The sequence below is a fragment of the Rhinopithecus bieti genome, unplaced genomic scaffold (assembly GCF_001698545.2).
Source record: "Rhinopithecus bieti isolate Rb0 unplaced genomic scaffold, ASM169854v2 scaffold_32955, whole genome shotgun sequence".
In the NCBI taxonomy this organism is placed as follows: domain Eukaryota; kingdom Metazoa; phylum Chordata; class Mammalia; order Primates; family Cercopithecidae; genus Rhinopithecus; species Rhinopithecus bieti.
Window position 1 is genome coordinate 1,355,280 of NW_016814423.1, and position 16,009 is coordinate 1,371,288.

Consider the following 16,009-nt stretch of genomic DNA (forward strand, 5'->3'; position numbering starts at 1 on the left):
ATGCTCTGTTTATTTTGTTGAGTTGTAGACTTAAGATTTTATAATTCTGTATATGTATGATATGCTTTAATTGAAAATATATAGTTATAAAAAGATACAAGATAGGGAAGACATGTCCATCAGCATCAACAGTGAGTACTGGATTAAAGGTAAAAGAAAATAAAATTCACAAAAATTAATATTCTTTTCAGAGCCATATCCCCAGCCTTGTTGTTTCTGTTGTTGGAAGAGATAAAATAACTTTTTCTGTCCTTAATTTCCTATTAGTAAAAAACAGTAAAACATTTAAATGCTCAAAATCTCTTTTAATTTTACTTGTTGTTAGCAATAATTGGAGCAAAAAATAAATGTACATTTAAATTAAAAGATTCTATTTACTTCAAATGTTATTTTCAGGGATTTGCAAAACTTTGGTTATTACAGAATTGGGTCAGAATTTGGAAGCTTAAATCCATTAAAAACCCTCTCCTATAAATGTGCTCCCTTGGCTCCACTTTTACATGGGGCACCACAACTCCAGAGTAGCCCCAATTTCAGGGACTAATGATGATGATAATTAAGTGTGTCATTCATATCCTGTGTATATACTTCCTTTAGTACAAAGTTGATAATCACATTCATTTTTCCCTTGTGTATTTATTTAATCACTAATCAAAATGCATTTAGGTCAAATTAGCTCCAAGATGATTTTTTTTAAGTTAGATAATATGAAATATCTTTACTTGAAGATGAACTTACCTCAAGTTGAACCCTTTGTTCTAAATTCTTGTACGATCTCTGTAATAACTCCCGGGTTCCAAGGACTCCATACCACATCAAGTTTTTAGTTCGGCTCCTGAAAATAAATATTGGCAGGCAATTTCAGGACATTTTATTTACTTACTCCTTAAGGGCAGAGCAAGCAAAAGAGATAACAAATGAAGAAAAAAGTACCTTTATGTAATAGCATTATTACTTTTACTAAAATTACCTGCATTTTTCAGGGTGCTCCTCTCTTTTATTATTAAATTCTAATGAAATTTTTGCATCTAATCCAATCCCAAAGTAATTGTTCATGACACATTTTTCTGAATATCCATCTCTATGATCATAGGGAAAAGTACATCAAAGTCAATTTCAGATTCATTACAACAGTTACAATTTATACACAAGAGAGTACTTAAAACCATTTAAGTTTCCATTCCTTATAGCAGATTGTAAAACTTAGCACTAATCACTTCCTATTCCTACATCATGTCTACAACCACAGGACATGTGTACAATTTCTGGTACATGTGACATAAAGGGATGGTGAGCAAGGCAAAACAGACACACAATTATGGTGTGATTTTCTCTAACTGTAACAAAATCTTGGTTCTATTTCTACATAAGTTCCTCACTACACAGAAAAATGCAGATGATTATGGGAAGGCCTCACAGTCAGGTGCCAATTCTCTCTCTCTTTTTTTTGCTTATCGTTAGAAAGTCTCCTCCACTTCTACGCTTAACGATGGACAAATATTTATTGAGCAAAAAAGTACTAGATCCCATTCTTCTAGGTGTTTTGAAACATTTAAAATATGGTACTGTCCTTGAGGAATGTCATTACAGAAATGATATAACAAACGCAAAATTTAAAAAGGAAGTAAAAGAAGGTATATCTTGAACTGCCAAAAAATTGTAGGAGTCTTAAGAAGGGAAGAGATCAGTGTGGGCCAAAAGATTCCCAAAATAAGTAAACCTAGAAGCTGATGTGGAAAGATGACAGATCTGGCAAGACCGAGAAGAAAGGAGGTAAAGGGAATAGCATCAGTTCTATTTATTGGTCCCCTCCTTTGCCAGAGGGTTGCTCTCAGAGAGAACGGGCCAGCTGGAAAAGGACCTACCTCAGGGACAGATCATGGAGACCACTGAATTTTAAAGGTCTCAATGTGCTTGGCATGATCAACTTTTGTAATTTTCCGATCATCCTTTTTTTACATGGGACCATATTTATTGTAATACGTGTAAAATGTTACAATTCATGTTGAAAAGAAACAAGAAGAACCCAAACAAAATATTTGCAAAAGCATTTTCTTACACGGAATCTGGATCCGGGTCAATAAATGGCGTGGCACCAAAAGGATCAATGTTTGCTAGTAACATTTTGTTGATAATTGAACTCCCAGCAATAGAGGCAGCCAGTCCTGCTCTTAAACCTGGACAGAAAAATAAATACAGATGGGATCACGTGTTAAGAAAAAAACAGAGAAAGAACCAGTCCATCCAGGCCTAATGTCAAGTATCTTACTTTTAAAAGCATGGTTTTCAGTGCCTACTCTTCTCATTAATCAAAATTAAGAACAAAGACATTTGTGAATACAAGGCTTTTGACACTTCCAAGGATCTATATGTCATCATAAAGAATTAAGGAGAGGAGGACCTAGATAGGAATGGCTTTTTGACACTTTCCCATTTACCATCCCAATAATTCTATAACAAATAATTCTATAACAAATACATTTTACTTCCTTTGTTATAGCAAAGATGGTATTAAGTCTGTAAGGAATTTACAATAAAGGTGGAATTACCCAAAAAGTCATGGAGTTATCACTTCAATATTCTCAAATCATAGATAATGATACTCAATTTAAAATATTAAGAGATGTATTAAGGTGAAGACTCACTGTTAGTTTTAAGAATAAGTAGTAAAGTATTAAAGTAGGTATTTGTGAATTTTAGAAGAATATAGTATTAAATATAAAAAAGGAAGCCTCTATCTTACTTACTTCAAATTTTATTTCACCATGCTTTTCCAACAGTTTTTCTAACTGTTATATAGTAATTCAAAACTAACTGATTTTTATGATCTTACTCAACCCAATATGAAAGCTAGAAGCACTAAAGTCTGGAGAGGAGACAAACTATAGGGGACCTCAAGAACAAGGGAAACACTAGGAAATTGGAAAAACAAGTTCTTTCTTTTTCTTTTTCTTTTTTATTTTTATTTTTCTTTTTTTTTATTTTTTTTATTTTCTATTTTTTTATCTTTTTATTATTTTATTTTTTTTATTTTTATTCCTATTTTATTTATTTTAAATTTATTAAAATAAATTTAAATAAAAATTTATTTTATTTCTTTTATTCTTTTATTTTATTTTTAGTTACCGAGGCTGGAGTGCAATGGTGCGATCACAGCTCACTGCAGCCTCGATCTCCCGGGGTTCAAGCGATCCTCCCATCTCAGTCTCCCAAGTAGCTGGGACTACAGGCATGTGCCACCATGCCCAGCAAGTCCTTTCTTTAGCAAACATTTCTTTCCTCAGCACTATGCTCTTCTTAGGGAATTATTATCATTCATTATTTTAATGTTTAGGCAATTATCAAATACAATGAATTTTGTTCTTTTGTTTAATGACATAGTTTTGAATATACTGTCGCATATTTCTTTATGCCAATTTCCTTTATGTCTAAACAAGTAAATGAATGAAGAAAACAATAAATTTAGTAAGCATAAAGAACAGTTTGGAGAGGTGAGAGCCACACTCCAGCTGCCCCAGAGGAAAGTGTTAATAACATCTTCCTTCCTTCCTCCTTCCCTCCCTCTCTTTCTTGTTTTTTTTGTTTTGTTTTGTTTTGTTTTGTTTTGTTTTTTGACAGAGTCTCACTCTGTTGCCCAGGCTGTAGTATAGTAGCATGATCTTGGATCACTGCAACCTCTGCCTCCCGGGTTCAAGGGATTCTCCTGCCTCAGCCTCCCAAGTAGCTAGGATTAAAGGGGTGTGCCAGCATGCCTGGCTAATTTTTGTATTTTTAGTAGAGACGGGGTTTCACCATGTTAGTCAGGTCTCAAATTCCTGACCTCAGGTGATCCGCCTGCCTTGGCCTCCCAAAGTACTGGGATTACAGCCGTGAGTGCCCAGCCAAGCCAAGTGTTAATATTTTCTAAGATGTTTCAGGGTTAGCCATATTCCTTTCAACTTTATTCCAGAGGGGTTATGCCAAGGTTCCTAGCTGGAATAGGAACACAGCTTCTAAATCTGAAGGCCTTTCCAGAACCAGTTTGTTCCAGATTGATCTTTCTTTTATTCTTTTAGTATTTCTATTCTGATACAACTGATATATTATAAAATTAACCCTTTTAAAGTTTTTAGATAATTCCGCTGTTTGTAATATATACACAAAGTTGTGCAACCATCACTATTAATTCTAAAACCTTTTCATTTCCCTGCAAAGTAATGGTGCACCCACTAGCTGTTATTTTCCATTCCATCGATCACCCCACCTCCAGTTCCTTGGGAACCACGATCTACTTTCTGTCTCTATGGGTTATGCCTATTCTGCCCATTTCATACAAATGCAGTCATATTACATTTGGCTTCTATGTTCACTTTCCATAGTGTTTCTATATAGCATGTATCAGTGCTCCATTCTTTCTAATGGGTAGGTAATATTCCATGGTATGAATATATCACTTTTGTTTATCCATTCAACTGATGGATGTTTGGGTTGCTTCTACTTTGGGACTATTGTGAATCCTGCTATAAATAGTCATGTACAAGTTTTTGTGTAGACATGTATTTTCAATTCTCTTGGGTGTATACCTAGTAGTAAAATTGCTGGGTTACATGTAAACTCTATGTTTAACTTTTGGTGGGACTGTGAAACTATTCTTAAAACAGCTGCACCATTTTACATGCCTACCACCAATGTATGAAAGTTCTAATTTCTTCACTTCTTTGCCAATATTTGTTATCATCTGTCTATTTTGATCACAGTTATCCTAGTGGCATAAAGGGGCACCTCGTTATGGTTTTAATTTGCATTCCCCTGGTGACTAATGATGGTGAGCATCCTTTCGTGTATTTATTGGCTATTTGTGTATCTTCTTTGGGAAAATGTCTATTTAGATTCCTTTCCCATTTTAAAAGTGAGATATTTACCTTTGTATTGTTGAATTTTAAGAGTTCTTTATATGTTCTGGATACTAGACCTTTATCAGATATATTATTTGTAAATTCTTAAGTTGTCATTTCACTTTCTCAATAGTGTCCTTTGAATCACAAAACTATTAATTTTGGTAAAGTCCAATTCATTTGTCTTTTGTGGTGTGTGCTTATCATATTGAAGAAATCATTGCCTAATCCAAAATTATGAATAATTTACATCAATGTTGTCTAAAAATGACTACAGAGAGTCTTATGGCTTAAAACCAAAAGGATTCCACAGAACACCGACTAAAAAACACCAAAAGGAAAGCTTAAGAAGTATTAGAACATAAGTTCAGACTTACTTTGGAAACTTAGTAAATGCAGATTCCTGGACTCCACTCCATAACTGCCAAATCATAATTTCTCAGGGCAGGACCCAGAAACATGTGTGGTTTTTTTGTTATTTGTTTGTTTGTTTGTTTTCTGAGATGGAGTCTCACTCTGTCTCCCAGGCTGGAGTGCAGTCGTGTGATCTCAGCTCACTGCAACCTCCACCTCCTGAGTTCAAGCAATTCTCCTGCCTCAGCCTCTTGAGTAGCTAGGATTACAGGGGTGTACCACCACACCCAGCTAATTTTTTTGTATTTTTAGTAGAGACAGGGTTTCACCATGTTGGCCAGGCTTGTCTCAAACTCCTGACCTTGTGATCTCCCCATCTTGGCCTCCCAAAGTGCTGTGATTATAGGCGTGAGCCACTGCGCCCGGCCAAAACATGTGTTTTAATACTTTCTAGGCAATTGTTATACAGGGAAGAATCTAAGGACCTAGATTCTGACTGAAAGTATAACAAGAACAGTCTACTAAAAGAACATTTATCTTTAAGAACATGTTTCCACAGTAATGGAAATAAATACTTAACATTTTCACAGAAATACTGAAAAATACACAATGTTTCAGAATCTGTACTACCTGGGCAGATTATTCTGGTATTGAGCACAGGGAGATTTTCTTTGCTGGCTGCCACAGCTGGACCAGGGACAGAATCAGTTTGGGAATGGCCATGACTTGCCCGGGCATCTGGAGACCGAGGTGCAGTCTTAACTGTTGGCAAAAAGTCCAGATTAAAAAGAGATAATGATAAAGCTATAAAAATAAGCAAGTTCCTATAAATTTAAAACATAAAATTATGTTTAAATCAATCAGTAGAAATGAAAATATTATGCATAGCTGTTGTTTACATTTTCTTGAGACTTAAATGGAGGGAATCAGAAGTCTTGATTCCTCATCTCAAATAGAAGATCAGTAGAAATAGATGTCTACCACAATTAAAGGTAACTAATACTCATAATTTGAATATGATCAACTCACACTTAAAGATAAATGAAACTTTTGAAGTCTGATTATTTTTGAAAATGAAACATATGTGTTATAATGCACCCTACCCATGTAATCCTTTTCTCATAAATATCAAGTGAATGATCAAATTTAATTAATGTAATTCCCAGAGCAAACACATGAAACATGATTTAACATTGTCTTCAATAAATGGAAGAGGCCAGGTGTGGTGGCTCATGCCTGTAATCTCACAGCTTTGAGAGGCTGAGGCGGGAGGATCGCTTGAGGTCAGGAATTGAAGACCAGACTGGGCAACAAAGTAAGACCCTGTCTCTACAAAAATATTAGCCAGGCATGGTGGCATGCATCTGTAGTCCCTGCTACCTGTGAGGCTGAGGCTGGAGTGATCACATGAGCCCAGAAGTTTGAGGTTGCAGTGAGCTACGATCACACCACTGTACTCCAGCCTGGGTGACAGAATAAGACTCTGTCTCATAAATAAACAAATAAATGGAAGAAAAATAGCATCTATCTTCAAGTGAAATGAACATGTTTTTCCTGTACTTCTCAATTATTTATTCAAAATGATGATTTGCCCAAACAGTTCTATCATATTCCTGCAAAAGCTCAATACATGTAAAAAATTATTCTAAAATATAATTACTCTCAAAGTAAACACCAAAAAGAAAGATTTAACTCTAAACCGAGGCAAGTTAATGCAGAGCAAATGGTACCTTTAACCAATTTAGGAGTTACTGGTAGGTATTTTTAAGAAACAGTAATTCTCGGGAGGCCAAGACGGGCAGATCACGAGGTCAGGAGATCGAGACCATCCTGGCTAACATGGTGAAACCTCGTCTCTACTAAAAAAATACAAAAAAAAAAAAACTAGCCGGGCGAGGTGGTGGGCACCTGTAGTCCCAGCTACTCGGAAGGCTGAGGCAGGAGACTGGCGTAAACCCGGGAGGCGGAGCTTGCAGTGAGCTGAGATCCAGCCACTGCACTCCAGCCCGGGCGACAGAGCGAGACTCCATCTCAAAAAAAAAAAAAAAAAACAAAAAAACGAAACAGTAATTCTCAAACTCAATTTTAAAATACTCTAAAACTTAATTATCTTCACTCTCCTTAAAACTAATTACAAGCTAACTATATTAATTTTACACTCTATTCTCTCATTCAAAACCAGTCCCATTGCAGTAAAGTAACAGAACAGCCACCCCTTTTTAAAATAGATAGGACTCCTGGGCTAATTTCTCATAAAAACAACTTTTTGATGTTCAACTCTGACAAAAAGCAGGGAGTGTACTAATGACTAAGACTGATGTTCCATTACAGGTAACTAAATTAATGTTTTCTGGTTCTTCTTAAATAAATAATCTCATCAATCATATTAATATACTGTCTCACATCTCAGACATATGAATTATTACATGACACAATAAATGGGCCTCAAAAAGCAGTATTTCATATACTTCTACTTTCACTATTGCTACTGATTTCCAACAAGTCAGATTGCTAGCCAAAATAAAGACCAAATACTGTACCATTAAAGACTTTTCTAAATCTGCGTCTATTTCAGTATCAACATTTACAGCACTACATTTGTATTTTTTAGTTTCCTTTATAGGCCACAATGGGAGTGTCAAGTTTAAGAGTATGGTAAGGTGGGATGATAACCAGTTGGAAAACCATTAAATAAGCTTTGACAAACCAATCCTAACAGCCATCATCTTAGGAGGAATTATCAGTGTATAGTAAGGATGCCATTGTCAGCTCTGCTTTAATCAATACTTTCTAATAGATGAAAACATCTAAGCCCTGCTTATCAAATTCACAGATGGAATAAACTTAAGATGATAGAATCAAGCTTCACAAGACTTCACAGGATGAAATAATAGATCTAAATAAAAAAGATAAAAGTTCATTGGGATGAGTACAGACTACTATAATCAGGTTTTAAAAAAGAGAAGTCTTGGGTCATCTTTGTAACATCAAAAATGTCCTGAATGAGTAGTGTACGAGTACCAATGTGCTAATACACCACAGAAAATATCTGAAGAATTTTGTTTAAAAGAGTGCATCACATTTTAAGATAAACATTGATCAAATGGGTGCAACCAGAAAAACAAAAGGTTTAAAATCATCAATTTAAAAACTGGTAAATTTTAGGGCCGATCATCTGGAAAAGAAGATGTAAGGTGACAGAAGGTCTGATGCCACCAAAGCTGTTTTTGGTATCATTTAAGGGTGGCCACATGAAGAAGAAAAAGAAAGAAGAAAGAAGAAGGAAGAAGAAAGAAGAAGAATAAAGAAGAAAGAAAAGAGGAAGAAGAGGAAAAAGAAAGAAGGGAGGAGGAGGAGGAGGAGGAAGAGGAGAAATAACTCCAAAGGCAGAGTCCTCTTTGATATAGTGAAATGTATATGTAATTGCTCCTTAAACTAACCATAAGCACTACATAAAGGCCAGTAGTTGTTACTGTCAAACTATCATTCATAAAACCTAATCATTACTGTAATCATGGGTAGAAATTTAAGGGAGAAAATAGAAAACTCAATATAAAGAATGACTTTCTAACAATTAGAGCTGACCATAAGAGTGGGGTGTATTGAAAGTGAGTGGTCCTAAGGCTTGTGGCCATCTGCTTCAAGGGTCCTAGAACATGCCTGCATTGGGTTGTATGCTGAACATGTGAGGTCCATGAGGTCTGATTTCAAAGTCTTTAAGAGTCTCAGGTACAATGAAATATTCTCTCACAGTTAATGTAATTAGTGGCAGCAGCAGCAATAAAAATAACAACAATAAAGATGACAGTGAACACGCAGACAGCACTATCTACCAGACACTATTCTAGGCACTTTACGTACAGTAACTTTTCAACCTTCGCAACAACCCAATGAAGTAGGTAGATTATTATCCTCACATTAGAGATGAGAAAACCACAGGGAGGTTAAGAAATTTGCCCAAGTTTATTTTATTTTGTTTTATGTTTTTTTGAGACGGAGTCTCGCTCTGTCACCCAGGCTGGAGTGCAGTGGCCAGATCTCAGCTCACTGCAAGCTCCGCCTCCTGGGTTTACACCATTCTCCTGCCTCAGCCTCCCGAGTAGCTGGGACTACAGACGCCCGCCACCTCGCCCGGCTAGTTTTTTGTATTTTTTAGTAGAGACGGGGTTTCACCATGTTAGCCAGGATGGTCTCGATCTCCTGACCTCGTGATCTGCCCGTCTTGGCCTCCCAAAGTGCTGGGATTACAGGCTTGAACCACCGCGCCCGGCCGCCCAAGTTTATATGTAGTGAAAGTAAAAGCAAAATTTAATGATTGCAAACATTTAAAAAATTTTTTTGAAAATAAGATAAAACAGGTATTTAAATTTCAAATAATTTTATCAATTATCTTTCCTTTTACTTATTAAGTTTACATTCTACTTATTTAGCTTCATATTAAAGCTAGAATTTAGCAACAACATATTAATAAACCTACCATCTAATTTTTTTCAAAGTTAACAAGTAATGTTTCAAACACGTAAAATTTAAAATATACTCACTACTACTAGTCCTGTAGGAAATCAGCCATAAACATGGAGAATGAAAGGTCTTCATCGTGCCACAGCTCAGGCAGAAAATGTTAATCTGATATGGTCAGCTCTCCATAAATTTGATTTTTTTCATTGTATGAAGACGTTTCTTTTTTTATAATTTCAACTTTTATTTTAGATTCAGGGGGACATGTGCAGGTTTATTGTCTGAGTATACTGAGTGATGCTGAGGTTTGGGGTATGATTGATATCATCACCCAGGTACAGAGCATAGCACCCAATAGTTTGCTTTTCCACCATTCCCACCCTCCCACCTCTAGAGTCCCCAATGCCCATTGTGACTACAAACAGTTCTGATATAATGGTGCTGACTCTTCCTAAGTGCCATGTATTTATTTTCTTGTTGCCTCATCTTCATTAATATTTTAATTTCTGCTTTTATTCCAGTAAGTTAGAAACTTTTCCCTTAGGCAATATAAAATATTAAAAGTATAAATTCATTTTCAATTACAATCTAAAAGGTAGAAAAATATTTAACATTCTTCAGGCAATTACATATTCCTTTCCTTACAAAAATAATTTCAACAAAGCAAGGCCTGTAATTGGAAGTCCTGTGATTTTAAAGCTTGCTTTAAAGTCCTATGATTTTGAAGCTTAATAAGGACTATCAACCCAGAAGGTTGATTGATGGAACTGAAGGGACTGCTGAATCACTTAAATGCCCAATTTTGTGCCTTTGGAGCGTTAGGAGAGCTGTAGCTTTCTTACAATTCTCAAAGAAATCTGGCCGGGCGCGGTGGCTCAAGCCTGTAATCCCAGCACTTTGGGAGGCCGAGACGGGCGGATCACGAGGTCAGGAGATCGAGACCATCCTGGCTAACACGGTGAAACCCCATCTCTACTAAAATACAAAACTAGCCGGGCGAGGTGGCGGGCGCCTGTAGTCCCAGCTACTTGGGAGGCTGAGGCAGGAGAATGGCGTAAACCCGGGAGGCGGAGCTTGCAGTGAGCTGAGATCTGGCCACTGCACTCCAGTCCTGGCGACAGAGCGAGACTCCGCCTCAAAAAAAAAAAAAAAGAAATCTATGAGCTATAATGGGTTCAAATCAGATGATTTAAGTGTTTCTTTCCTCTTTCCTCGGGAAAACCAACATATTTAGTCATCCTTAGTCGTATAATCCTTAGTTTACTGTTACAATCTCTAGATTACATGATAAGAGAGGGATGTGAGAGTACTGGACAACAGTCTAATCTTTATTATTTTAATATTTATGAATACCTATCTAAGTGTTAAATTCCAAAAAACCTTTTCGAAAATAAAAATACAAATAGTTTTTTTCAAACTGATCAGCCTTTTGAAAACTAAAAGCAAAATGACATTTTATTTAATTCCAAAATAATTTTTTCCCGTTTTCTCACCAGTTAGTGATTCTTTGGCACCATCGTCTTTAGCTTCCTCCTTAGACTCATCTGTTTCTGTGCTGTCATAATCAGAGGACTGATTAGCTGGTTCACAGGGGTGAACTGTCGGGTCATCCATAACTTCAGGTAGTAAGAAGATAAATAGTTTGGATAAGTAAAAATAAAGTCCATTAACATTAAGATATGCTCAGGAAAGGAAAATTGAAACATATGCTAAAAGAAATTCCAGATTCACAAATAACACTATTTAGCAATGAACTTGGGGTTGAGGTCTGAAGAACTAAAGATTAAAACTAAAGTTGCTAAAATGATATTTTATCACAATAAAAGTAAAGTATAAGAATTTTAGAGAATGAAATACAAGTTACAACCTATAAAGGGGTTTTTGAACATTAATTATTCCTATTAACATTAACATTCAGACCATAGCTAAAATTCTGAGAAGTATTGATATACATATTAATTAAAACAAGGCAGAGCTTTTATAAGCTCTTAATAAAGCAACATAAACATCTGGGAAATTGATGTTAAGAAAACATTTTCTGGCAGGGTGTAGTGGTTCACGCCTGTAATCCCAGCACTTTGGGAGGCTGAGGTGGGTGAATCACTTGAGCCCAGGAGTTTGAGATCAGCCTGGGCAACATGGTGAAATCCCATCTCCACCAAAAATACAAAAAATTAGCTGGGTATGGTGGTGCACACCTGTGGTCCCAGCTACTCAGGAGGCTGAGGGATGAGGATAGCTTGAGCCTGGGAGGTGGAGGTTGCAGTGAGCTGAGATCATGCCACTGTACTCCAGTCTGGGCAACAGAGTGAGACCCTGTCTCAAAAAAAAATTTGTTTTCTATATTTTCAAAGTGGGTTTACAGGTTTGACTTTCTTCAAGAATTCAACAGATTCCAATTAAGTAAACTACTTCTAAAATTTTTTCAATGTCATTTAAACTAGTTTTATATTTTAGATAGAAATGTTTCAATTTAACTTATTTCTGATATTTTATTTTATTCCTCACTAATATGCTGATTCTTACTACTACTATTACAATATATAAGACTATGTACAAGTTTTCTTATAATGACTTTATCTTCTATCTTGCCTTAAAAATTTTGTTTTTAAAAAGTGTGTCCAATCTGACCACTATGAAAACTCTGTTATGCTTGCAGTAGAAATGCTGCCAACTTCTTCCAAAGTTTGTTAACGTGTACCTTTTCCGGCTTCCTCAATGACTTGCCTCACTGCTTTCTTTAAACTATTTGCCCGCAACATGATTTCTCTTGGTTTGACGGCTTTCTGGGAGGAAGGTTTGGTAACGTCATCCACGAGCTGTTCTTTGCTTTCACCCAGGGACTCTTCACTGGACGATTCCACAGCATCTTCCTCCACAATGAGAGGGCTGAGGCCAGGGAGAACAGGCGCAGCCTGGGAATCTGTGTGCAAAGCCTGCAGCAGTTGTTCGAGCTTCTCGTTTAGGACTGAACACTGAGAGGAAAATACGGCAAGAGAAAATATTCAAAAATAATCAAGATCAGCAGACAAAGTACAAGAAATTTTTATAGAGATGTTTTGAAAGTGTAATTCCTAGAGAGAAAAACACTAAAATTCCCACCTTTAATTTTGTAGATGCTTTGGTTCTGGAAGCTGCTAATTTTAAAACCTCCATTTAGTAGAGATAGACAATGATAATTTAAATTATGGTTTTTGATTTAGAGGGACGATGTCTTTATTGATGTTTACTACATGGAATAATTTATAATTTTTTAAGTTGGCACAATTATTACAGAATTTCATTGATTTGTAATTTCAGAGTCACTCAGACTCCATTTCATGGGGAAAAAAATCTTTACAATGTGTACACAGCTATTTTTCTTAAAATAACACAACAGACACTTTATGCAAAGTGATGCTTTATATAAAAAATTACACAAAATTTGCTATACATTATAACAAAACACTGGATCAACTTTTTAAAAAAAGTAATTGACTTAATGCACCATTCTGAGCATCACAAACGGCATGTCTGGCTGAGCCGCAGCAAACTCCCCTTCAAAGCTTTGGTTTGCAAAGGAGTGAACAATGCCTAAGGGATTATTGGCTCAAAGAAAGTGCAGGAAGGAAAATGCACAAGGATAAGGAGGGAAAAGAAGAGGGATACAGAAAGAAAACCATGCACTAGGCAAGCCCTTGTTTCTTTCTGCTTTTCTTGTATTACGAGAGGTGAAGAAACATTTAGGACTGAAGCTGTTGATGCTACCCCAATATATTTTCATCTCCATAAAATTTCCAGTCCCTTTCCTCCTCATCTATTTGTCTTTGATGAAATGCTGAGACAAGATTACAGCAGAAATAGTTTAGAAACAGAAGTATGGCCAGAAAGGGTTTCTATTTTCTGAAACTCTCCACAGAGCAGAAAGACAAGAGAAAAAGGCAGAAAACTTCAAATATATATTTATTTCTATTTTCTTTGTCTTCCACTCAATTTAACTGCCATCTCCAGCACGGATTTGGGGAAGCTGATTCCTTTGCAAGTCCGAGATACTCAAGCCTTTTGTAAGAAGGTCCCTGTTGTGAACTTATAAAAGCAAAGGTAGTAGTTTTTAAGGTTCAGTAAACTGTTCTTATTTTAGTTTATAAAAGGGGAAAGAAATCTCTAAAGAAAAGGCCAATGCAAGAAGCAGCACTCTGAAAGAGACCAAGAATTGTAATGTCTAGGAAATCCAAAGAACCATGCTGGAAGAGAGCTGAACTGGCCCAAATCTGCTTGGAAACGGAAAGCCTTGCTTTCCCCACTGGAACCCAGCTGCATGGGATCCCCTGTGGTCTGACTGCTATGCATCTGCCCTTCAGTCAGTCATGGCCAGGTGTGCTGGCTCACACTTGTAATCCCAGCATTTTGGGAGGCTGAGACAGATGGATCACCTGAGGTCAGCAGTTCGAGACCAGCCTGGCCAACATGGTGAAACCCTGTCTCAACTAGAAATACAAAAATTATTTGAGTGTGGTGGCAAGCACCTGTAATCCAGCTACTTGGGAGGCTGAGACAGGAGAATCGCTTGAACCTGGGAGGTGAAGGTTGCAGACAGTAGAGAGAGCATCACTGCACTCCAACCTGGGTGACAGAGGAAGACTCTGTCTCCAAAAAAAGTCAATCCCTGGGACAGGGATTTGAGTTAGGTTTTCAGCAATGCAGTTTTCCTACATATTAAGGTGTAACAATAAAATAGAATATTTTTTTAAATCCTTAGATCTCATCCAAAGTACTTTTTCTTTCAATTTAAGATGTTTTGGCAGGAAAACCACTTAATCAATTTAGCCCTGAAACACAGCTGAATGTGAGCATTGTCTGTAAACAACTCTCATGCCCTGAAGGGTCCCCTCTTACTTTACTGGCTACGGCGTCAGCTACAACGGCATTTTCCAAGGTTTTGTCATACGTCTTCTCTACTTTGGCAACGAAGTCCTTTACAGTTTCACATAGTGTCCTTTGAGGAAAAGAAGTTGTACAATTTAGTAAGCTTCATGAATTGATTTGCTTTGATTTATGAATATATTTAAAAAGAAACACAAGCAAACTGTCAAATATCTGGGTCATCTGTATATAAATCTACACTTCTATCTGCTGTGCAGTTTATCTCACACAAGTTCAAGACATTCTAAGTGACAAATGCACACATGAATACGCCTTGCTGTATATTACTTAAATTATAGTAATTAATGTTATAACAAGCTATCCTCAAATATTTAAATTAAGTATTTGTAGATCCCATTTAAAAATGATAAAGCATTATCTTGCTTTCTCCACTGGAATGCTAAAGCTCATATATTTTCATAACAGAAATTGCAGTGTCGAACAAAGATAAGATTATCACTTGTCACTGTCAAGCCACTACTCATCATATGGATATTTTGATTGTTACAGTTACAATATATTATTACTGAAGAGAAAGAGATTGTGCATTATGCTGAAAACAAATCTGCCACTTGAGTTATATTCTCTGTAAATCTATTCATTTCTTCCTTGAGATAACCAATGCAAAAACTACAAGACTAATTTAGTTCTTGTTAGTGTCAGCAGTATATGGTTTACTTGTTTGTTTATTTTAATTACATTTGGTTTCTTTGCAATAGAAATAAGCTAAAAGACAAAATAACTTGAAACACTAACAAAATCTGCCTTTGAAAGGCTTTGGATCTGGATCTGGATCTGGTGTTGGATTAAAAACAACGATCAACAGAATGGTATATGACCTGCTTTTTTAAAGCAAAGGCTTATGCTGATAGAATCAGGCTATTTTTAAAATCATAGTATTGCTCTCTATCATTGATATAAATTGAGAAATTTAAATTAAAAAAAGGTTCCAGCAGTTATCTTTTCTATTATACTCACAACTTTCTCTGGTAGTTGAGTGGCAAAATGGTAATTTCCATATACTTCAGTATTATGAACTTGAGCAATTCAACAGATGCAGGACACACACACACCACCATCACCACCACCACCCCTCCCCCAACAGACACACACACTACCAACCTTCAGATTTATCATCTTGTAAATTGTATTACTTCTAATAATTGTTGTTTTGTTTTTTTTTTAGCAAACATTTCTAGATTTTATTTGAACAAAAGGTAATATTTTCTAATCCTGAAACTTCCTCGTTGGCTTTTTAAACTCAAATTTCTACAGGGAATCTAGCTTATCATTTACTAGACATGCATTCAAGTACTTCGTGTCAAGTTTTGTCTTCTTTGGTCATGAACAATACTTCATGGGATTTCTTGAAATATGACACTATCACGAAATCTCTTCTATGCATTTTACTGAAAGCGGCT

At 36.1% G+C, this 16,009-nt stretch overlaps 1 protein-coding gene across 4 annotated transcripts in view; it reads right to left on the minus strand.

Moving 5' to 3' along the window:
- The window catches only part of DGKH (diacylglycerol kinase eta), a 195,681-nt gene that overhangs the window by 29,891 nt on the left and 149,781 nt on the right, over positions 1-16,009 (minus strand). For all 4 annotated transcript variants that reach the window (XM_017850195.1, XM_017850193.1, XM_017850197.1 and 1 more), the window contains 7 exons: positions 14,562-14,661; positions 12,388-12,661; positions 11,180-11,302; positions 5,859-5,990; positions 2,060-2,177; positions 971-1,081; positions 739-835 (listed from right to left, as the gene is read on the minus strand). In XM_017850195.1, the coding sequence (XP_017705684.1) occupies positions 739-835; positions 971-1,081; positions 2,060-2,177; positions 5,859-5,990; positions 11,180-11,302; positions 12,388-12,661; positions 14,562-14,661 (955 nt within the window). The remainder of the gene's footprint in view (positions 1-738; positions 836-970; positions 1,082-2,059; positions 2,178-5,858; positions 5,991-11,179; positions 11,303-12,387; positions 12,662-14,561; positions 14,662-16,009) is intronic.